Source organism: Dendrobates tinctorius, unplaced genomic scaffold, assembly GCF_039654945.1.
Source record: "Dendrobates tinctorius isolate UK_male_01 unplaced genomic scaffold, ASM3965494v1 ptg000064l, whole genome shotgun sequence".
Classification (NCBI taxonomy): domain Eukaryota; kingdom Metazoa; phylum Chordata; class Amphibia; order Anura; family Dendrobatidae; genus Dendrobates; species Dendrobates tinctorius.
Genome location: NW_027361732.1, coordinates 13,134,935 through 13,158,568, shown reverse-complemented (window position 1 = coordinate 13,158,568; position 23,634 = coordinate 13,134,935). Strand labels below are relative to the sequence as shown.

The 23,634-nt window shown below is 42.5% G+C and overlaps 1 protein-coding gene across 3 annotated transcripts in view; it reads right to left on the bottom strand.

Annotated features, from left to right (window-relative positions):
- The window catches only part of EPSTI1 (epithelial stromal interaction 1), a 149,178-nt gene that overhangs the window by 103,325 nt on the left and 22,219 nt on the right, over positions 1-23,634 (bottom strand). For 2 of the 3 annotated variants that reach the window (XM_073580307.1, XM_073580306.1), the window contains exons 3-4: positions 10,545-10,628; positions 7,412-7,485 (exon numbers count right to left, since the gene is read on the bottom strand). In XM_073580307.1, the coding sequence (XP_073436408.1) occupies positions 7,412-7,485; positions 10,545-10,628 (158 nt within the window). Of the gene's footprint in view, positions 1-4,370; positions 4,522-7,411; positions 7,486-10,544; positions 10,629-23,634 lie in introns of those variants that run through there. The other variant, XM_073580308.1, reaches the window with a different exon arrangement.

The window sequence follows — 23,634 nt, the reverse complement described above, 5'->3', positions numbered from 1 at the left end:
ATCACATTGTCTGTTTTTTTTTCCTTTTATTTACATATTATGGTGGAAAATAAGTATTTGGCCAGAAACAAAATTTCATCTCAATACTTTGTGATATATCCTTTGTTGGCAATGACAGAGGTCAAACGTTTTCTGTAAGTCTTCACAAGGTTGCCACACACTGTTGTTGGTATGATGGCCCATTCCTCCATGCAGATCTCCTCTAGACCAGTGATGTTTTTGGCTTTTCGCTTGGCAACACGGACTTTCAACTCCCTCCAAAGGTTTTCTATAGGGTTGAGATCTGGAGACTGGCTAGGCCACTCCAGGACCTTGAAATGCTTCTTACGAAGCCACTCCTTCGTTGCCCTGGCGGTGTGCTTTGGATCATTGTCATGTTGAAAGACCCAGCCACGTTTCATCATCAATGCCCTTGCTGAAGGAAGGAGGTTTGCACTCAAAATCTCACGATACATGGCCCATTCATTCTTTCATGTACCCGGATCAGTCGTCCTGGCCCCTTTGCAGAGAAACAGCCCCAAAGCATGATGTTTCCACCACCATGCTTTACAGTAGGTATGGTGTTTGATGGATGCAACTCAGTATTCTTTTTCCTCCAAATACGACAAGTTGTGTTTCTACCAAACAGTTCCAGTTTGGTTTCATCAGACCATAGGACATTCTCCCAAAACTCCTCTGGATCATCCAAATGCTCTCTAGCAAACTTCAGACGGGCCCGGACATGTACAGGCTTAAGCAGTGGGACACGTCTGGCACTGCAGGATCTGAGTCCATGGTGGCGTAGTGTGTTACTTATGGTAGGCCTTGTTACATTGGTCCCAGCTCTCTGCAGTTCATTCACTAGGTCCCCCCGCGTGGTTCTGGGATTTTTGCTCACCGTTCTTGTGATCATTCTGACCCCACGGGGTGGGATTTTGCGTGGAGCACCAGATCGAGGTAGATTATCAGTGGTCTTGTATGTCTTCCATTTTCTAATTATTGCTCCCACAGTTGATTTCGTCACTCCAAGCTGGTTGGCTATTGCAGATTCAGTCTTCCCAGCCTGGTGCAGGGCTACAATTTTGTTTCTGGTGTCCTTTGACAGCTCTTTGGTCTTCACCATAGTGGAGTTTGGAGTCAGACTGTTTGAGGGTGTGCACAGGTGTCTTTTTATACTGATAACAAGTTTAAACAGGTGCCATTACTACAGGTAATGAGTGGAGGAAAGAGGAGACTCTTAAAGAAGAAGTTACAGGTCTGTGAGAGCCAGAAATCTTGATTGCTTGTTTCTGACCAAATACTTATTTTCCACCATAATATGCAAATAAAATGAAAAAAAAACAGACAATGTGATTTTCTGGATTTTTTTTTCTCAGTTTGTCTCCCATAGTTGAGGTCTACCTATGATGTAAATTACAGACGCCTCTCATCTTTTTAAGTGGTGGAACTTGCACTATTGCTGACTGACTAAATACTTTTTTGCCCCACTGTATATAGAATTTATAGTGGTACTGTATAAGAACTATCTCTTGGAACGATTGAGGTTTACATCATCTGTTAGAATTTTAGGAGGTTACTAATTATAAACCTTTCAAAAGTGTATCTCTCATTACTGTTGTGATCCTTGAGAAAACGTAGGTAATATCATGATAAGAACATATAATCTATTGGAATTTTACCAGATAAGTGGTTAACGTACTTCACAACCTCTCTGCAGCGACTGATATCCAGGATACCTCCAGAACCCATATTACCGGACGTCATTCCCTGCTGACATGGCCACAGTTGATTGGTCTTGAGAGAGAGGCTCGCTAATTGGCTGGAGGGAAGGCACATCAGAGGAGAGGGCTGGGGGTATTCTTTCCAAATGTTTGGCGTTTATAATAAAAGTTTTATATTTTAATCGAATTAGTCCACCCGGGTCAGTGAAATGTTAAATTAGTGGACTATTATGTATGGAGTTTTAAGGTCCTTGATCAGTGAACTTTTGGGGGGCTATATAGAGCTCAGACATCAGAGAACTGGTAGAGCTGCAGCAGATGAAACACTAATTTTGCAAAAACTGCAGTAAGCAATGGAATCAGGATATTCGCCTGTACATCATGCTGCTCTCACATGGTGTGGCAAAAACCTGAATACAAATTCCCTTTACCAATATAAAAGGCAAAACCAGCTGTGATGTGGACTTTATGTATTGTGTTGCTGTCTATGTGCAAACCTGTTGTGCCCTCCTCTCAAGGTTCTAATGTGACAAACTAAAAAGAGCCCAAATAGACTGAAATAGAGTTCAAATCATGCTGCTATATAGTACTCAATGTTGGATTCAAAGAGAAAAAAATAACAAAGAAAAACCCCTTAAAAAAATAACTTTTATTTGCCTTAATTAAAACTTCAAAATAACTCCTAATGTTAATTGGACATAAAAAGTGGTGATAAAAATGTATGATGCCAGGCAGGTATAATCAATACAGATAATTTGATACTGGAAATTAACTAAGGGAATGGGGAAGTGTCTTCATACTTAGTAACCCTACTGACCGTAGAGGTTGGCACCCTAAAGTTTCCATGTGGCACCCCCAATCAATGTAGGCTATCCCTCCTTGACCCTAATAAGACCCCCCTAGAAAAAGTCTCTATCATCATTCAGTTAAAGTGCTATTCTAAATAGTAATATGTCTGGTTCAACCATATAGTAAACTTGATGCATCTCATATAAAGAAGATGAATGTATATCCAGACACAAATGTAAATATGCCATCAAATACAGTGCTAGAGAGAATATGTCTCCCAAAAATGTGTCTATAATGATGTTTTATTCAGTCAATGAACATAGACAATATCTAAATGCATCAAATCCAATAAGTAGAAGAAAAAATGCTGGATTTTTTGAAAATATGCAGAGAATGATCATCAAAGAGCCTAAAGAAGCTCAAACAGAACATAACACAGAGCCTTCATATAGCGACTACAGTATACATACAGTGGGGGAAATAAGTGTTTGATCGCTTGCTGATTTTCTAAGTTTGTCCACTGACAGACATGAACAGTCTGTAATTTTAAGGGTGGGTTAATTTTAACATTGAGAGATAGAATATCAAAAATAAAATCCAGAAAATTACATAGCATAAATTATATAAATTTATTTGCATTTTGGAGTGAGAAATAAGTATTTGTTCCCCTACCATCCATTTTAAGAGTTTTGGCTCCTACAGACCAGTTAGACGCTCCTAATCAACTCATTAACTGCATTAAAGACAGCTGTCTTACATAGTCGCCTTTATAAAAGACTCCTGTCCACAGCCTCAATTAATCAGTCAGACTCTAACCTCTACAACATGGGCAAGACCAAATAGCTTTATAAGGATGTCAGGGACAAGATCATAGACCTGTACAAAGCTGGAATGGGCTACAAAAACATAAGTAAGATACTGGGTGAGAATGAGACAACTGTTGGTGCAATAGTAAGAAAAAGGAAGAAATACAAAATGACTGTCAATCGACATCGATCTAGGGCACCAAGCAAAATCTCACTTCGTGGGGTATCCTTGATCATGAGGAAGGTGAAAGATCAGCCTAAACTACATGAGGGGAACTTGCTAATGATCTCAAGGCAGCTGGGACCACAGTCACCAAGAAAACAATTGGTAACACATTACGCCATAAAGGTTTAAAATCCTGCAGTGCCCACAAGGTCCCCCTGCTCAAGAAGGCACACGTGCAGGCCTGTCTGAAGTTTGCAAATGAACACCTGGATGATTCTGTGAGTGATTTGGAAAAGGTGCTATGGTCAGATAAAATAAAAATTGGGCTCTATTGCATTAATTCTACTTGCCGTGTTTGGAGAAAGCGAAATGCTGCCTATGACCCAAGTAACACCATCCACACTGTCAAGCAAGGAGGAGGAAGCATTATGTTTTGGGGGTGTTTCTCTGCTAAGGGCACAGGAATACTTCACTGCATCAATGGGAGAATACATGGAGACATGTACCGTAAAATCCTGAGTGACAACCTCCTTCCCTCCATCAGGACATTAAAAATGGGTCATGGCAGGGTGTTCCAGCAAGACAATGACCCAAAACATACAGGCAAGGCAAAAAGGAGTGGCTCAAAAAGAAGCACATTAAGGTCATGGAGTGGCCTAGCCAGTCTCCAGACCTTAGTCCCATAGAAAACTTATGGAGGAAGATGAAGCTCTGAGTTGCCAAGTGACAGCCTCAAAATTTTAATGATTTAGAGATGATCTGCAAAGAGGAGTGGACCAAAATTCCTCCTGACATGTGCACAAACCTCATCACCAACTGAAAAAAAAGTCTGACTGCTGTGCTTGCCAACAAAGGTTTTGCCACCAAGTATTAAGTCTTGTTTAAAAAGAGAAAAAGAAGCCAGCTCACCTGAAGGCATGTGTAGTGGATAGCCCGGACCACGTGCAGTCTTCACGCAGTAACCAAGGAAAAAGAAAAAAGGTCCAGCTTTGCAAATTCAAGTCCAATTTATTGTTAAAAACAAGTCCAAAACAGAGCAAAAAATGGTGTGTTCACATGAGTAACAAGTAGTAGATTAAGTCTTGTTTGCCAGAGGAATCAAATACTTATTTCTCACTGCAAAATGCAAATAAATTTATATAATTTATATAATGTGATTTTCTGGATTTTATTTTTGATATTTTATCTCTAAATGTTAAAATTAACCTACCATTAAAATTATAGACTGTTCATGTATTTGCAGTGGGCAAACTTACAAAATCAGCAAGGGATCAAATACTTATTTCCCCCTGTAATTCTGTAATTTTGACAAAACAAAGTCAAAATACATTGTTCAAATTGCCATTAGGAGGCAAAATGACACAGCAAAAATATTACTTTAATACATTGTGATAGCAAAAAGTCACATAATGCCTAGAAATACAGTGTGTTATGAATGAGTCACCGTAGGAAGCAAAAACAGAAATACTAGCTAAGTCCAGAAAACCAGAGAAGTTGGCAGCTATCGGATTGCAGACCCCTGAACCTATCAACAACAACTAGCAGTAGCCGTGGGGGGTTCCTACGGTGCCCTAGACCCCTCGATCACAGCCGGAGAACTAAATAGCCTAAAGACAGAAAGGGAAATCTAAACTGCCCCAGAGCAGACCCCAAAGCAATAGGCAGCCCCCAACATATAATAACGGTGAAGCAAGATGAAAAAACACTCACACAGATAGAAAGATAGGCAGAGCAAATGATGGGGCCAAAGCTAACTAAATAGGACAGGATAGAAAAGCTGCTGTCTGCAATCCGCCAAAACCCTATCAAAACAAGAGCCAACAGACTGATAGGGAAAAAAGCCCTGAAGACGCTAGGCTTCAAAAAGACTATATCAGTACTCAGGTATTTTCTGAAGACAGAGCAAAAAGGAATTCAGCTCACCCCAGCAGGGAATGGCAGAAATCCAGAAAAACAAGGCAAAACAAAACCAAAACACAAATGCAAAAAGCAGAGCAGAAAACTTAGCTTTTGAGGAGCAGGAATCAGACTGGTCTCCTAGAATCCCTCAGGGAAATCACCAGCAAGGCAGAAGGGCGTCGGCTGCCTTATATCCAGTCAGCAATTCCAGTCACCCAGTCATCATCATCCTGCTCAGGTGCTTGGTAATCAGCCTCACTACCTTCCTTCACCAGAAGAGGGAGTTCATCAGACCTCAATGGTGAAGGGGAAAATGAACTCACAACAGCAGTGGATACAATTAATAACATAGATAAATTGCATATACCATGCTTAAAGTAATAGTGGCAACAATGATTAAAGACTACCACATATTACCTAGTTGCATACTGCTATACAGCACCCAGATAGTGTTGTCAGCATATCAGGTCATTTTGTGCTTTTAAGACAACATCCTCAAAGGGATCCTGTAAGGTATGGCTGCCCAAACCACTGCCACTGTGAATCAAACCATGCTGCCATGATGAAATTATCTATGTTTTACTCTAAAACAATGTGTCATGTCAGAAAAAACACACTTTGGGCTGTGGTCAGAGATGACGTGACCCATGTAACAGATATCTTTATGTGTGAATAGGGAGAAACCTGTTAGTCAAGCAAAGGCGGATGGAGGGAAGCCAGGGGCATAACTATGTGACTAATTCACCTTGTTCAAAAGTCCAAGTATGAAAAACAAGTGGCATTCACCAAAGGTGTAACTTCTTCTTATAAATTGTCCATTACTTTGTGCAAAGTAGAGAGAGGGAGTAGGGAGAGAGAAACACAGAGTGTCCCAAGCCACGTACGTTTCATATGTAACTGATGCCCATTCCAGAACAGAAGGCTTTTTTTTTTGGGAGGGGGGTAATTTTTTTGATAGTGTTCATTGTGCTGTAAAAATGACCTAGCAACCTGGCTCTCCATATCAGTATGATTATTATGAGGATACCATGTCTACATTTTTTTTTCATTTAAGTTGTTAAACCAAATTCTGAATGTTGTAAAATAAAAAGAAACAAAAATAAATATATTGGTTTGTATCACCCTGTCCTGAGAGCCGTAATGTTTTTCTTTTAATAGATCTGCATTAGGGCTTGTTTTTGTATGGCAAGTAGATGTTTTTACGATACCTTTTTTGGGCCAATTCGATGTTTTGATCACATTTTATCTAAATTTTTAAAGGTTTGTATGGTAACAAAAAATATAACTTTATCACAATATATAGAAAAAAAGACAATCTCCATTCTCTCCAAGAGGACAAAGATGGTACCCTGGGGGATTTTAACCTCCAGCAATGTGTACATTTGTGATTGCACTATTTAAATGCCGCTGTCAGTGACTGGTAGTGGCATTTAATTGGTTAAACAGCAGTTACTAGAGTTAGCTTGCTGCTGTTACAGTAAGATGCTTGCTGGGTATCACAGCCACTATCCCAAAAGTAGCCTCAGCTCCTGACCCCGCTCCATAAACTAGCACCTGACATGTGACTTACTATTACATCTCATGTCATTATAGGGTTAATTGCCCTTCCCACTTATATAATGCTGTGTAAGTGTTTTCTGTTACTACTGTGTTGCCATAACAACATTTCTTACCTTTGGCAATTCAAGCTAGATAAGAATTACTGAGCCTAGAAGCAGCATCGGTATCCTCCAGTATCAGTAATAAGCAGTGTCGGTATCCTCCAGTATCAGTAATGAGCGTTAGCAGTAATCCTCACTCTTCATACAGCATCAGCAATATATAACTTGCTTTGGGTTTGTAATTGCAACAGTCATATATGAAAGCTTTTACTTAATTTTATAATAATTATCAGATGTCACACCATATTAATAAGTTATAAGAGCTCCAATGTTGGTAAATATGGTATATGGTATAAATATGGTATATGTATTTTGATAACTTTTTGACCTAAGAAAATCACATGTACAATAATAATCAATCATGCAAGAGAATAAAAAACACAAGCCAACCATTCTTTGATACTTGGACTGAGACTGTATCCGTTGCTGCTGCTGCCGCGCTTCTGATTCGGAATTATATCCTCCTACAAAACACATAGCACAGCGTAAACCAACAAAATCCCAGCTCTGCTCTTCTCTAGCACAAGTAGTCAAACTTCTCACGAGGATCATCCATAAAGGTATATGCAGACGGTCAGTAAACGCTGCGGGTTGGACGCTGCGGACTTGTGCAACATCCAAATGTAAGCAGCATAGTGGATGGGATTTCAAGAAATCCCATGTCCGCTATGCATCCAGAGATGCCCGCCGCTCACCCGCAGAGACGACCATGCGACGTGTCTCTCCAGACTGCAGCATGTCAATTTCACCCATAGAATGTATTGATGTATTGGACGCGGTGAGTCCGCACTGTTCAGTGAGCACTTGCGGATTCACCTGCATTCAACAGATGGCAGCGCTGCATCCAACGCACTGCCAATTCCGGATAGTCTGCACATACCGTAAGAGTTTAGCGATGTTACTATTTATTGGGGGGGCACTGAAGTTGCCAGAACAAGTTTTCTGCTATAGAAACCAATAGAACTGTGATTGAGGTTCTGAGGTATAATGAAATTTGTAACTCTGGATTATTACAAGATAAATAATGTATTTTGTATTTACAAAGTTGTTTCTTAATGTACAAAAATGAAATTAACATTTATTAAAAATCAGTAAGTATACAATGTAAGGACACCATAAAAAAATCAATTTCTTTTTAGCTGTTATTACTGCTTAGGCTTATATTCATTATCATTACTTGTCCTTTTACATTTGTTTTCATTATGGATTTCCTTATGGTCATTAAGCAGGCATGGACATATCATTGGTACAACATGCTCAGCTGCACAGGGGCCTAGGAGGTAAGGGGGCCCATTTCCACCTCCAAAGCAGGAGGATTAGTGCATTATAATGAGCTAATGGACAGAAAAGGACCCATATATTGTTGTACAAGAGGCCATCTTCTGTCTGTGTCCACCAGTGTGATTAAGTATATGTGAAAATGCACACATTCCTTCCAAAATCATATCTTCCATTGATATTTTCCATAATGATACCATTTTCTTCAATTGTGCTACAGCTGAACACTAAGCTACATGAATGATTGACTCATGTTCTGTGTCTTAGAGACACTCCTGATGCTGGCATACAAACATTGATGAAATGCTGATAAAAAAATAATATGCAAATTGCCTCTTCAGAGAAAAAGAGGACTTGAACTCTATAGCGCCACCCGTTGGAAGCAGCGATCCTACAAGTCACAATCAACCCTTTAACGAGTCTTGTAATATGACTTAGGATAAAAGCCAAATCAGAATCTCAAAAAAATACTAATGTGTGAACAAAGACTAATTCTACTCTGCATATGTTAAGCCTTACTCACATGTCTTATTTTTTCTTTTGTACAAGTGTTATCAGTGTTTTTTACTCAAGAAAGTGGAAATATTTTGTTTTTAACTTTCATCACATATGAGAAATTCATATGACGCTTATACTCAAACTCTGATCAAACTCTGGTCAGGGTCTGATCAGAATAATCTGTCCAATTTTCTTGTATGCAAAATAACCGGGTGTCTGAAAGAGGCCTAAATGCGATGGGCTTAATTGTTGTGTACTCCCACTGCAGCTGTATAATCTGTATTTTCTCTACTGATATCTTTGAGGACTACATGATAGTCAAAGGTTTACAGATATTCTGGACATATATAGTCTCTATTTGCTCAATATAATAATAGCTTGATTTGCTAAACTAAAGAATACTATTAAGTCATGAATAACTTACAAGACACTCCTAAGAATGCTTATTGTTTAAAAGTTGGGGACAGTTAAGGTTGAACTTGACGTAACTCCTGTATGTAAGGCTGGATTCTCACACACCCATAAGAAATGTCAGAGTGCAGTTCGATTTTTTCTCAGATATCACTCAGACCCATAGAGTAGAATAGATGTCTTCACACATCCGTTAAAATCATGAATACAAGAGCGAGATCCATTTGATTCAGACCATGTCTCATGGAGATCCAATTTTGTAGGTCAGATTCACCCATCACAATTTATGGAAATCTACGATACATGGATACAAGTCAGAAATAGGGATGAGCAGACCCGTGGAAGTTCGGGTTCTGGTACCTTACCCAAACTTTTGAGCTGGAAAATCTTTCTCTCCCTCTGAATCTCTTACTCCTCTCTCTCTCTCCTTTCCTTCAGAACATTACAACGGACTTCCGGGAGAAATCCGCGTCCAGCGTTTAGCACCAGGCACTAACTGTTCAGTATGAACCCCGAACTAAAAGTTCGGGTTCGCTCATCTCGAACCAGAAACCTTCCACTTCCATTATCATCTGTGTCCGAATCTGTTTCTTAGTGATAAATTTGAATAAAACTTGTGACTTTCCATTGGTCTTTAATTAGAAGCAAGCACACCACTTTTCACAAAAAAAAATGGAAGAGAAAAAAACCACAAGGAAAAAAATGAAATGTGTGAAAGAGATTTTAGAAATATCAGTTATTGTACTGTTACTGTAAAAAAAATTTTCCCCACATTAAAAGCACATCAAAAAGGCTATGTATCAACAAGCCTTAACTCAAATTGCATGAAGATTAACAAATAAAGCTTTACTGTACACCAGAAATGCAGCACTTCCTTTCCATTTTCAGCTTCATCAAGTGTTCAGTCCTCTTGCAATTGATCACATGATAATGTTCACTTAAATCAATGGGGTGTCCATGTAATACACCGATGTAATGTGACCTACAGAGACATTTTTTTTGTACATCCCATCCTTTTTGGTTAATAAATGTTGTAAGTCTATAGGGAGGAGAGAGGGATGTTGTTTTAATGTTTTACTATATAATATGTAAAATAGTTTTTTATTGTATCAGTTGGTTTGTTCCCCAAATAGGAACCAGCTCTTGTCTGACTTTTACGTTTTAAGTTCTCACCTAATAAAAATATTAATAAATAGAACAATAAGTGCATTGAAATAATATTTTCTAGTGTTAAGGAACACATTACAGAGTTTAGAATTGCTCATTATGAATTATATGATTTTCATTAAATTCTTTTACATCTTAAGACAAAATCTTTAGGTTTTTTTTTACTAACCTAGTCTGCTCGGAGGAAGATCTATATGTCCAAGGTTCCTAGATTGCTTGAAGCGCTCATATTCCTCTTCCTCTTCTCTTGCCACTTGAAGACATTAACAAAGTTTGCTCACATTGTTAATTTGCTTTATTATACCCCGCACACACTGACAAATGTCACTTTCAAGTCATTACAAAAGTAACACAGTTTGTATACAACCCAGATGCTCTGAGTAATTTTGTATCTATTTTAGAAGCATAAGATGAGTCAAGATTACTATGCAAAAACTTGATTTCAATAGTTATATTTTAATTTTCCATCTGCTTACTAAAAGAACAGCTGTATACTGACTATATTGTGTGTTGGATATGCACCCTTGCCCTTCCTACTTGTTTATGTACAGGCTTACTAGTAAGGATAAAGTATTAATTTAGATCTAAAAAAAACCCTACAGAAACTAAAAGAATATTTTACATAAAATGTCATTTATTGCTTTATGTGCCCATGTATTTTGTAAAATGCATTGTTTGTTATAATAAATTGTAAATTAGACAAAATGTGTCAAACATCTTTTTATACAAAAATTCACCTGTGCACTGACTATTTTGAAGAATTTCATTAAACATCTTTGACAGTATGACACTGACATTGGCTGCTTTTATTTGGTGGAAAATGCGGGCAGTGCATATTATAGCGTGTATAGCATATTAGCTTTCTTCATCAGGGATAGGATTTCCTTGGCAGCTCCAGCCACAATGTTAGTAATAAGTGTCCTTCACATTAGGTCCAGTGGATCTTGATTGAAATATCTATTGACCATCCGGTCTTGAAGAGTATGCTAATGTTTGATGCAGGGAGCTGGTTTGAACAAATTAAAAGGTCATAGCAAAATATTAAGTTAAGTTTCACAAACGTTTCAGCACCTAGGAAACCACAAAATTATATAGTCGTATACATCTTGGTTTTTCTATAACAGTACCGGTCTACTTACTATTGCTCACCTATAGAATCTAAGTTAGCAAAAAAATATAGAGGACAAGTGGACAGGATTATAGCAGAGCTGGGCAACTGCATCCCAGACTGAGACAGCCAAGGGCTGAAACCTTGGCCCACGGGCCGCACCATGTCCTCTCCCACCCTCTGCCGCTGCTGCCCGCTGAGCCTGTCACTGCTATCTGCATTCTCAGGATGCGGACAGTGGGGAATACATTGGAGGAGGATGGCTCATACTGTACGTTATATAGAGTGGATACGTAGGGGCTTTTACTTTATTTAGTATGCTATATGGGGGTTCATACTGTGTATAGGGGGCTATGTGAGGGCTAATATTGTATATAAGGAACTATGTGGGGGCTCATGCTGTATATAGGAGGCTATGTGTGGGCTCATGCTGTGTATAGTTGGCTATGTGAGGGTTTATTGTATATAGAGTAGATAAGTTAGGTAGAGCTGATACTGTATTTAGAAGGCTATATTGGGGTTTATACTCTATTAAGAGAATGTGGGTGCTCACACTGTATTTGGTAAGCTATGTGAGGGCTCATACTGTATATTGGAGGTAAGTGGGGCTCATACTGTATATAAAGGGCTATGTGGGGACTCCTGCTGTATAGAGGGAGCTATGTGGGGCTCATACTGTGTATAGGAGACTATGCAGGGGCTTATACTGTGTATAAGGGGCTATGTGAGGGCTCATTGTATATAGAGAGGCTATGTGAGGGCACATACTGTATACAGGAATCTAAGTGGGGCTCATACTGTATACAAGAGTGATATGTGATGGCTTATGCTGTAGGCAAGGGGCTGTGTGAGGGCTCATAATCTGTATATAGAGGCTATGTAGGGGGTCAGACTATACATAGGGTACTATTTAAGGGCTCATACTGTATTAAGAGGCCATGATGGAGGTCATCCTGTATATAGGGGGCTGTGTGGAAGCTCATACTGTATATAGAGGCTAAGTGAGGGCTCATACTGTATATAGGATAATATGTGGGGGCTAATACTGTATTTAGGAGGCTGGGGTGCTCACACTGTACATAAGAGGCTATGTAGAGGCTCATACTATATATAGTAATCTATGTGGAGCCTCATACTGGATATAGAGAAGCTATGAGGAGGCATATACTGTATTTAGTAGGCCATGTGGTAGCTCATACTATATATAGGGGTCTATGTGAGGGTGTATACTGTATAGAAGGTGTGAAGAAACAAGAGTATCTTAATTGGCCTAACGGCTATGTTTTTGCAGGCCTGGAGGAATTGACTTTTTGTCTGTATATTTGGCTTGTGGATTTAAGTGTGAATTCTGGTGGGTCAAGAAGACTGACCTGCACAATGGTATACCATGTAACATTGTGTGCTTATCTAATGTTTGATTATATTCTGGAATCAGTTTGTTGACTTTGAATGTAGATAGGGAAAGGCTGTGAGGGTGTTCTGAAGGACACTAGGTAGCTCTAAAAATACCTGCCTCGGGTATAAAAAGACCCTGAGACAGAGAGACCAGGTCTCATCTCATCACACAGAGCTACCATCCAGACATTCTGCTAAACACCCAATGGACAAGAAACTTTCAAGATCCCAGCTGAGTTTATGTCAGACCCGGCTGAAAGAACACAGGACTGCTCTCGGTTATCTCCCTACGCTGGTCGTGACCTCCTCTCTGTGTGTTATCACAGGTGGAATATCGACCCTGGGAGCTCACACATAACATCCACTAGTATCCCGGTGAGTCAGCGGAGAGGTGAGACCCTGTAATGTGCACCATCTTATGGAAATTGATGGAATTGTTCTGTTTGCTGTTGGGTGTTGTGGTTCAATAAAGCATGGCCACACTGTTTTACCCTAACCCTGTGTTGTCTGTGTAGTGTTCTGCCCACAGGGAAATAGAGCAGGCGTTCAGTAGTATGAGCCCTTGTCCATGCAGTCTTGCTAAAGACAGCCATGCTGGCGGACGAGAGCACCCACTAACCCCGTTTCTCCACAGAAGAGCTATGTGAGGGTTCATATTATGTTTATAGAGAGGCTATGTGGATACTCACACTGTATAAAGGGCCTAAGTGAGGGCTCATACTGTATATAGGAGCCTATGTGTAGACTCATACTGTATTTAGGATGCTATGTGGGGGTTCATACTGTATATAAGGGCTATATGTGGGCTCATACTGGATATAGAGAAGCTATGTGGGGGCATATACTGTATTTAGTAGGCCATGTTGGGGCTCATACTGTAAATAGGGGACTATGTGAGGGTTTATACTGTATTGAAGGGCTATGTGAGAGTTTATATTGTTTATAGAGAGGCTATGTGGAGACTCACACTGTATATTGGGGCTAAGTGAGGGCTCATACTGTATATAGAAGGCTATGTGGTGGCTCATACTGTATATAGGGTCTATGTGCGGGCTCATATTGTATAAAGAGAGACTATGCGGGGGCATATACTGTATTTAGAAGGCTATGTGGGGTTGCATACTGTAGAAAAAGGCTATGTGAGGGCTCATACTGTATACAAGGGACTATGTGGATGCTCATATTGTGTACAAGGGGCTATGTGGGCGCTCATATTGTATATATAGAGGCCATTTAGGGACTCATACTGTATATAGGATGCTATGTAGAGGCTGATACTGTATTTAGCAGGCTGTTGGGGCTCACACTGTAAATAGGAGGCTACGTGGAGGCTCATACTGTATATAGGAGACTATGTGGAGGCTCATATTGTATTTAGGATGCTATATGTGGAAATATACTGTGATTAGGAAGCCATGTGGGAGCTCATACTGTATATGGGGGGCTATGTGAGGGCTTATTCTGTAAAGAAGGGCTATGTGAGGGCTCATATTGTGTTTATAGAGAGGCTATGTGGAGGTTTACACTGTATTTAGGAGGCTATGTGGGGGCTCATACTGTATATAGGGGCTTGGTGAGGGTTCATACTGTATTTAGGAGGCTATGTGGGGGCTCATACTGTATATAGGGGCTATGTGTGGGGCTTATATTGTATATAGAGAGGCTGTGTTGGGGCATATACTGTATTTAGAAGGCTACAGTATGTGGGGTTTTATACTGTATAAAAGGTCTATGTGAGTGCTCATACTGTATACAAGGGACTATGTAGAGGCTCATACTATGTACAAGGGGCTACGTGAGGGCTCATATTGTATATAGAGGCTATGTAGGGGCTCATATTGTATATAGGATGTTATGTGGGGGATGATACTGTATTTAGCAGGCTGTGGTGGCTATATGGAAGCTCATACTGTATACAAAGGCCTATGTGATGGCTCATATTGTATATAGAGAGGCTATATAGGGGCTCATACTGTAAATAAGGGGCTATGAGAGGGTTCATATTGTATATAGAGTGGTTATGTGGGGGCTTATACTGTATATATGGGGTTATCTGGGAATCTCATACTGCATGTAGAGAGACTATGCGGGGGTTCAAACTATATAGGGGGCTTATACTGTATATAGAGGGACTATGTTAGGGCTCATTCTGTATGCAGGAGGGTTTGTGGGCTCTTACAGTATATAGGAGCTGTGTGTGGGCTGATACAACATATAGGAGGCTATGTGTGGGCTCATACGGTATTTAGGGGCATGTCAGTATACTTAATTCTGCTCAATATTAAGTAATAACATTATTATTAATATAAAATAATTATAATATGTTAATATTGAGTATAATAAATTTCAGCATATTGGTCTGACCCTCCACAACAGTCATGGTCTCTCATGTAGCCCTTCAAAAAAATATGCACAGTAATTACCTACCACTGGATTATAGGATTATACAGTGCTGTGCAAATTAATTGGGACAAAGCATTTTTTTAAGTAAAATCGTAAGTTGGTTACCAATCAGTGATTCAAACCAGTTTTAACTGCTTTCAACAGGTGTAAGTGCCTGTTCAAAGCAGTTAAAACTGGTTTGAATCACTGACTGGTAACCAACTTACGATTTTACTTAAAAAAATGCTTTGTCCCAATTAATTTGCACAGCACTGTAGCTGCATTATAGAACTACAGTTTCTTTGAAGTCTGGGGTGCATAGGTCAGCTTAAAAAGAATCTGTCAAGTTTACACTGAGTCAATTGAGAGCAACATAAAATATGGGAATAAATCCATAATGGGCTTCTTACTGAAATTTTATTTTCTGCAGCTCTGCTAGTCCTTTCAATGAGGTAATGCTATGTAGTCCCTGAGGAGCTTCAACTATCCCAGCACCCACTATTTCTAGCTTTCCTTTATGTGCAGTGTAGGTGGAAAGTTGTCAATCAATGGCACAAGTGACATTAAATGGAGCTCATCATTGAGATGACCAGCAGAGCCGCAACAGAAAAAACAGTGATTTTATCAAACTATCAGGGAAGAATCAGGTGCCTACAGCTAGAATCAGGTCTCTGTCCAAATGGTATGTTGTTCTCAAATTTTGATGCAAAGATGCGGTGACAGATTCCCTTTAAAAGCTGCAATACAAAGAATGTTGTAACAGCAAACACCTCTCCTTAGTGCCAAGTGAAAGGATCTTGCAATTCATATGGCAAACAGAAAAATAACTTGGGGCATTCCAATTGCAATAAGAAATTAATTATTAGTAATTAAATGTCAACCATTTATTTAGCAAAAACCTTCAACAGTGAGGACAAAAATGTTGCCATTTTCTGTATACAATAATTGTTGCTACATGCCAATAGATGGCTGACAAATAAGGAGTCATTCACTGCAATTGAGTGCCATGGATTTCTTTTTATTTGAATAGGACCTCTAAACACAAATGTTGGACATTTTATTCAAAATGTTTTTTTATTTTAGATACATTAGAATGATAAAAATTATAGGACACAACTTTTAGTAGTTATTAGTTCAACGATTTCTTATCTAATAAAGATTTTTATTTATGGGCTTTCATGTAATTTTTGTATGAATAGTAAGGCACTGCAAGTCAGATTAATCAGGTTTATGAAATAAAGGCATGTGCTTTTGACATGAAGATTAAGGCTAGTTTCACACTAGCATTCTTGGGTGCAGCTCAGGGCCGCCGCTAAGCCCCGCCCTGGCCGTGCCCCCTCCGGTCAGTTCCTCCTCTGATAGCATGAGGCTGCATGCGATCAGCGTATCCTATACTTAGCGTTGGATATGCTGATCGTGCGCTGACTGAGCACTGGTCTCATTTTGCTAGCGCTGCGCCCTTTTGGCGCTGCGCCCAGAGCACAAAAATGCAACACAGTGCGTTTTTGTGTGCTGAGCGCAGCGCCAGCAAAATCAGACCAGTGGACGGTCAGCGCACGATCAGCGTATCCAACAGTAAATATAGGATACGCTGATCACATGCAGCCTCATGCGACCAGAGGAAGAACTGACCGGAGGGGGCGCAGCCAGGGGCGAGGCTTAGCGGCGGCCCTGCGCTGTGCCCAAGAACGCTAGTGTGAAACTAGCCTAAGATCACAGTGGAAAGTCCTTTGATATGTTAGCTTTCCAGGTTATAAGAAGTCTTGTACAATAATGAACATCAGTGAAGAAGAAACAATTTGGAAATTTTGTTTGATTTCACAACATTAAAGGTTAGCATATTGTAAAAGTGGTGCAATATAATTGTAGAGCTTCAAAAACAGGATACACAGTTTGATCGTCTGACTGAGAGATTAAACGTGTTCCTAATTTTCTGTTTTTTTTACCCTGAAATGTCATTTTAATGAACAACTTCCTAAATGTTCTGCACAGGATGCTGTTGAGCTTGTTTTCAAGTGCATGAATTATTCAAAGTAATGTTTGAGCATTAGGTAAAAAAGAATATTATAGGAAAAAAAATCACAGTAAAATAAAAAAAAATCACAGAATCTAGAATAAATGCAAAATATTACATTGGGTACAATAAAGAGGATCATTCCTGCAATTAAATACTAACATTTCTATATTAGTTTACACAAAATGTAGTAATCGATTCTTTTTTTTAATACGCCTGGGTCAAGATATTGCTGGACTATACATGTCTACCTAAGGCTACTTTCACACATCAGTTTTTTGCCGTCAGGCAGGATCCGGCTATTTTTAGAAAAAACGGATCCGGCATAAATTTTGGAGAACTGTAGAAACGGATCCGTTTTTTTGCTGGATCCGTCTAGCAGGTTATATCTGTTCCTGGGGGCTGGCCAATTGGATCTGAGCATGCGCAGACTTAAAAAAACGGATCCGGTGGCTGGATCCGTCTTTTTCTGGATCCGGCGCATTCCGGCGCCCATAGACTTTCATTGTAGCAAAAAGCTGGAAGCGCCGGATCCGGCGCTTCCGGCTTTTTCGCCGGAGACAAAAAACGTTACAGTAGCCGTTTTTTCCAGACGCCGGAATGAGACAAGTTGCCGGATCCGGCAAAAAACGGATGAAACGCAATGCCATCCGGCACGATCCGGCGCTAATGCAAGTCAATGGGGAAAAACTGGATCCGGCATTGCATTTTGCCGGATCCGGTTTTACAAAAAAAAGCCGGATCGCGCCTGAAGGCAAAAAACTGATGTGTGAAAGAGGCCTAATATACAGTATCTTGTACCAGTGGGAACTGTAGTAGATTGGCTCACTCGGCCGCTCACAGAGGTAGATAGAAGAAATGTTTCTTCTGCTTGCTTATTTAAAACAAGGCATAAACCACTGCAGATTAAAAAGAATAAACACGGCTTTTCTGGCATAATGGGAAAACAAAAGATAACTTATAGCACAGTCCATATAACTGCAGGGATACGCCCGTTCAGGATACAACAACCTGGTTCAGTCCGGCTTAAGGCTGTACAACTAATGACTTAAAAGGCTGACTATTTAACGTCTAAATGCTACCCTGGGGTAGAGATATAGTTAATCTCCCACCCACTCTTTTGCCAGTACCTTTTCGTTAGGTCCAGGGTGGTGATGTATCTGACTAACCCTAGCTTCCCAATGAGTTCATCAACTAAGGGCATTGGATATGCGCTGAATTTGCATACCTCATTTACCTTCCTGTTGTTGCTACAGAAACGCCACTCTCCATCTGGTTTCTTTTCAAGAACAATGCGGCTGGACCAGCCACTCGTTAATTCCCCAATGATGCCCAGGCTCAGCATTCTCTTCACCTCCTTTGTGATCACCTCATGGTGGGATTAGGGAATCCAATACTGCTTTTGGTTCACCCGCACATGTGGTTCCTTCAGGATTTCATGCTCCACAACCTGTCCTGGCAACTTCGAAAACAAGTCCCGATTCTGTTGAAGCAGTTCTGGGCACTGTTACTTCTGGGCAGGCAATGGTGTCTCTGCCACTGTGACATCCTCGACCCTGGCTTCAGGATTGGCCCTCAGGCATTTATCTTCCACCGGTTTCCTGTCTTACCACGGTTTAAGCAGGTTGATGTGGTACACTTGGTATGGCTTTTTTCTGGTATGGCTTTTTGTGCCCGAAGAAGGCTCTCCTTCACAATCAGCATCACCTTCGCAATCCGCTCTTGTATCTGGGCCACATGCTCAATGATGCTCCGGTGGAGTGTCACCTCTGCTTTCCAGGTCTCTTTCACAATATCCCTGGGGTTCCATCTGTATAACAGCTGAAACAGTAAAAATCGCGTAGAGGCCTGTGGAACTTCTCTAATAGAGAATAACAGGTACGGGAGTAGGCAATCCCAGTCCCGGTCATCCTTCTCCAAGACCTTCTTAAGCATGGACTTTAGGGTCTTGTTGAACCTCTCCACCAATCTGTCTGTGGATGGTACACCGATAACCTGAATTGTATAATCTGGAGAGCCTTACACAACTCCCTCATTACTTTGGACATAAAAGGAATTCCTTGGTCTGTCAGAATCTCCATTGGCAGGCCCATTCAGGAGAAAATATGGACTAGCTCTTGGGCCATACTCCAGGCGGAGGAGTTTCTCTGTGGTACCACCTCCAGGAACCGTGTTGCATAGTCCATCACCACCAGAATGTGGTTTCTTCTGCTGATTTATTTAAAACAAGGCATAAACCATTGCAAACTCAACAAATAAAAGACACAGCCTTTCTGGCATAATGGGAAAACCAAAAATAACTTATAGCACAGTCCATATACCTGCGGGAATCCACCTGCTCAGGATACACCAACCAGGTTCAGTAAGGTTTAAGATAAATATTTCTCTGGAGCAACATGTCATCTACAGATAAAAACCAAACACATGATAACTCAAAATGCTGGCTATTCAACTTCGAAACGCCTCCCTGGGGTGCAGATATGGTTAACAACCTCCCACCCACTTTTTAGTTGTTCAATGAAATTCAGCCCTTAAAATTGCCCATTAAACCCTCACACCACAGTGTGCTGGAGCAAAACTTCTAGGTTTCAGATCACTGAATCTAATAGCCTCAGTGAAACATATCTCTCCTCTCGTACATTACCTGTGACTTTGTCACAGAACACATGCCCGGTATGTAGGGTCGGTGGTGGGGTGCCGAGCTGGGGGGGGTGGTCCTACTTTTGTACCGCGCAGAGATGATAACAGAGACACGATGAGGCAGATTCTGGGTGCAACAGGTCCAAGTTTATTTCATTACTTGCCGTCCGCCTGACGGCCTCCGCAGCACACCGCACTTTTCTTCACTTATCAGCCCTCCGTTTCCAGAGCCGTTTACACACCGTACTTTTACAATAGGGACGTACATATGCGTACTGTCCCTCCTTCACTTGTTCGACGCTCCTGACAGGTCCGCCACTGTGGCCGCCCTAGGCCCAATAACCAACAGCGCTTTCACTGGTCAGTCGTCGTGTCAAATACGGTATATGGCACTCACTGCCTCGTCTCTTCTGCGGTATCTTTCTGTCAGGACCACCCCCTGACGTTTCCTCTCCTCAGTCCCCTTGGTCGGATTCTCCTCAGGGCACACAGACTGGCGAAGTCCTCCTGTCACCTGGGCTCCCCCTGGGGACTGGAACCTTCTGGAACCCTCCCTCAGAATTTATAACTTCCCCGGTTCCTTGAAACTGTCACTAACTGTCACCACGCCCCCCATGACCAACGGTTTCTAAAGCCCTAAGCTGCTGTAAAGTCCTTTACTCACACTCCACCCTGCCATCTAATGGTCATCCCAAGGTACTGCACGTCCACTACACTTTTCTAGTTGTTTCCCCACTGTAATCACTGTCTCCTACCTACACTGTGCAAACCTATCTTTCTTCACTCTGACTAGTCCGTCCGTCCGTCAGGTCACCTTCCCTACACTCCCCCTTCCTTTGTCCATTGTCGTCCTCGACAATCGTCATCCCTGCCTTCGTCGTTCTGAATCTACACCTACATTCTGTTGTCGGACCAGAAGTTGAGCCAAACCCACTATCTGCGGGGGCCGAACTATACTGGGAGCACTATGCTCTGAGCAGCCTACTGCTACTCACCAGCGCGCACGCCACATGACAACGTCTTTCAAATTGGGCAAGGTACACCCGTATTCTCTCTACGGTGTGTATCTTTCCCCTACTCTCCCCTACTGTTACCTTTCACTATCCGGTACGCCATGATCGAGGCCACTCACCTACCAGATCATTGCCGGTGCCCGCCTTTCCTTCTTCAGGGGTGTCCGTGGTGTTGGGGACCTGACCTAGGACGGCTGTCTTTCTCACGTCTTCCCACTCATTTTCCTTCTTTCAATTACATGTCATGGTCAGCGTCCCGGTCTCCCAGACCTCAACTCTTAGATCCCTACCGGATCTCACACTTTCTTTTGGTCCCGCAGACCTTCCCGCACTCGGACCTGTTGCATTTTACTTTGCATATTATACATCATACAACTTTATAATAGCACAAGTACCCCATTTTTTTATAATTTTTTTTTTTCATTTTCTCTTGCTTTTAAAACCAAAATATAACATAACATTGCATTTCCTCTTTCTTCCTCCCCCCCTTCCTTGGACCTGGACACTCCTCCACTTTTCCGTATCCCCGTTCTGTCAGGTAAACATATTTTCGTATATAAAGAACATAGAAAGAAGAAAGAAAGAGAGAGAGAAAATAGTTGTATCAGTTAAACAACAACAAAACTTTTTTCTAAATGCAACTGTCCTTATAATCTGCACAACGGTGCATCGAACTCCTGACAGTCTATACCACTCTCAATGGACAGAGGTGAGGGCTCCACGGGGATACTGAGGGTGTCCATTCAAGTCCTCTTCTTTTCCATGACGGCCTCTCCTTGAGTGTGGAGCAGGTTCCACACTTCCTGCTCCCGGGCCTTTTTCTTCCTGATCACCTCCGCTTCCCACACGGAGGGAACAGCACGGGCCCTGGAGTCCGGTGGGCGGGACTCCACTGAAAAAGACCGCAAGACAGAAACGGCCGAAGATTTCTGCGGCCCAGCAGCCGCTGGGGTCAGGTGGCAAATGGGGACAACCGGGTCCTCAGGGGCTGGAATCACAGGGCCCGCTAAATCGGTCGCAGCCGACTCCAGCAGCGGCATAACCGCGGCCTCAGGACAGGCCGCATCCACTACTTCCAACGGAGTCGGAGTAACGGCCGATTTCAACAATGCAGCTGCTATTAGCAGGGAAAGCGCAGCAGCATCTTCTTTGGGTGAGCTCTGCACTGGTGACTCCGGGCGGGGTAGTTCGGGGACATGAGCGGGGACCTCGCTCAGCTCTACATACACCACGGGGCCCGTGGTAACTAGGCCTTCCGGTGCGCAGGGGGCCGCGTGCTGCAGCAGAATGGTGGGGGCCGCTTGCGGAGGCACTGGTAGGGCCGGGGGTACTCTCACCTTCCCTGGCGCTGCGGCCTCCGTTCCATCATCACGCAGTTTCCCCCGCAGCCTCCGTTCCTTGCTCCACTGTCCTGCGGGCCTTCCCTCCGGACTCGGGGGCTCCGCTGAGAAGTCCTCTGCTGGTATTGGTGGCAGCCGTTCTCGCTGACTCCCCTCAGGCTCCGCTCCCCGGCTCAGCATCCCGCTGCCTGCCCGTAAATCTGAAGATGACTTCTGGTGCAGCTCCATCTCTCGCCGCCATTGCCACTCTAGGCGGCCGATGCCCCGACACCCGCAGCATCTCATACCGTCCGTTGGGCAGCACTCGAATGGCGTCAGACAGCCGCAGCCAAGTTTTTCTTTTGTGCCACTCCCTCTGTGAGGTGGGGTGTCAGCAGGCCTCTCCACCCACCTGTCAGGGTCCAATATAGGGAAGCGTCGATCTCCAGGCACATACTGCTTCTTTTTGGGGTACGTTGGAGGGGGTCCCAGTCCATTCTGAACAACTGCAAACACCCGGACCTCTCCTCTGCGCTGAAGCAATACCGTCATACTGCACAGTACCTGGTACCGCCCCGGATCCTCTGCTGGCCACACAGATCCGACACAGCGCTCCCAATTCATATTCCACAGGTAAGTCATTTGTAATCCACAGGTGTTTATAATCCATGCAGCATAGTCCAAGTCCTTTTCCATTACTTGAGGCAGGTCTGCCGCAGAAGATGAGGTATTAGCGGCGGCCATCCTGCCGACTACGCCAAATGTAGGGTCGGTGGTGGGGTGCCGAGCTGGGGGGGGGTGGTCCTACTTTTTATACCGCGCAGAGATGATAACAGAGACACGATGAGGCAGATTCTGGGTGCAACAGGTCCAAGTTTATTTCATTACTTGCCGTCCGCCTGACGGCCTCCGCAGCACACCGCACGTTTCTTCACTTATCGGCCCTCCGTTTCCAGAGCCGTTTACACACCGTACTTTTACAATAGGGACGTACATATGCGTACTGTCCCTCCTTCACTTGTTCGACGCTCCTGACAGGTCCGCCACTGTGGCCGCCCTAGGCCCAATAACCAACAGCGCTTTCACTGGTCAGTCGTCGTGTCAAATACGGTATATGGCACTCACTGCCTCGTCTCTTCTGCGGTATCTTTCTGTCAGGACCACCCCCTGACGTTTCCTCTCCTCAGTCCCCTTGGTCGGATTCTCCTCAGGGCACACAGACTGGCGAAGTCCTCCTGTCACCTGGGCTCCCCCTGGGGACTGGAACCTTCTGGAACCCTCCCTCAGAATTTATAACTTCCCCGGTTCCTTGAAACTGTCACTAACTGTCACCACGCCCCCCATGACCAACGGTTTCTAAAGCCCTAAGCTGCTGTAAAGTCCTTTAC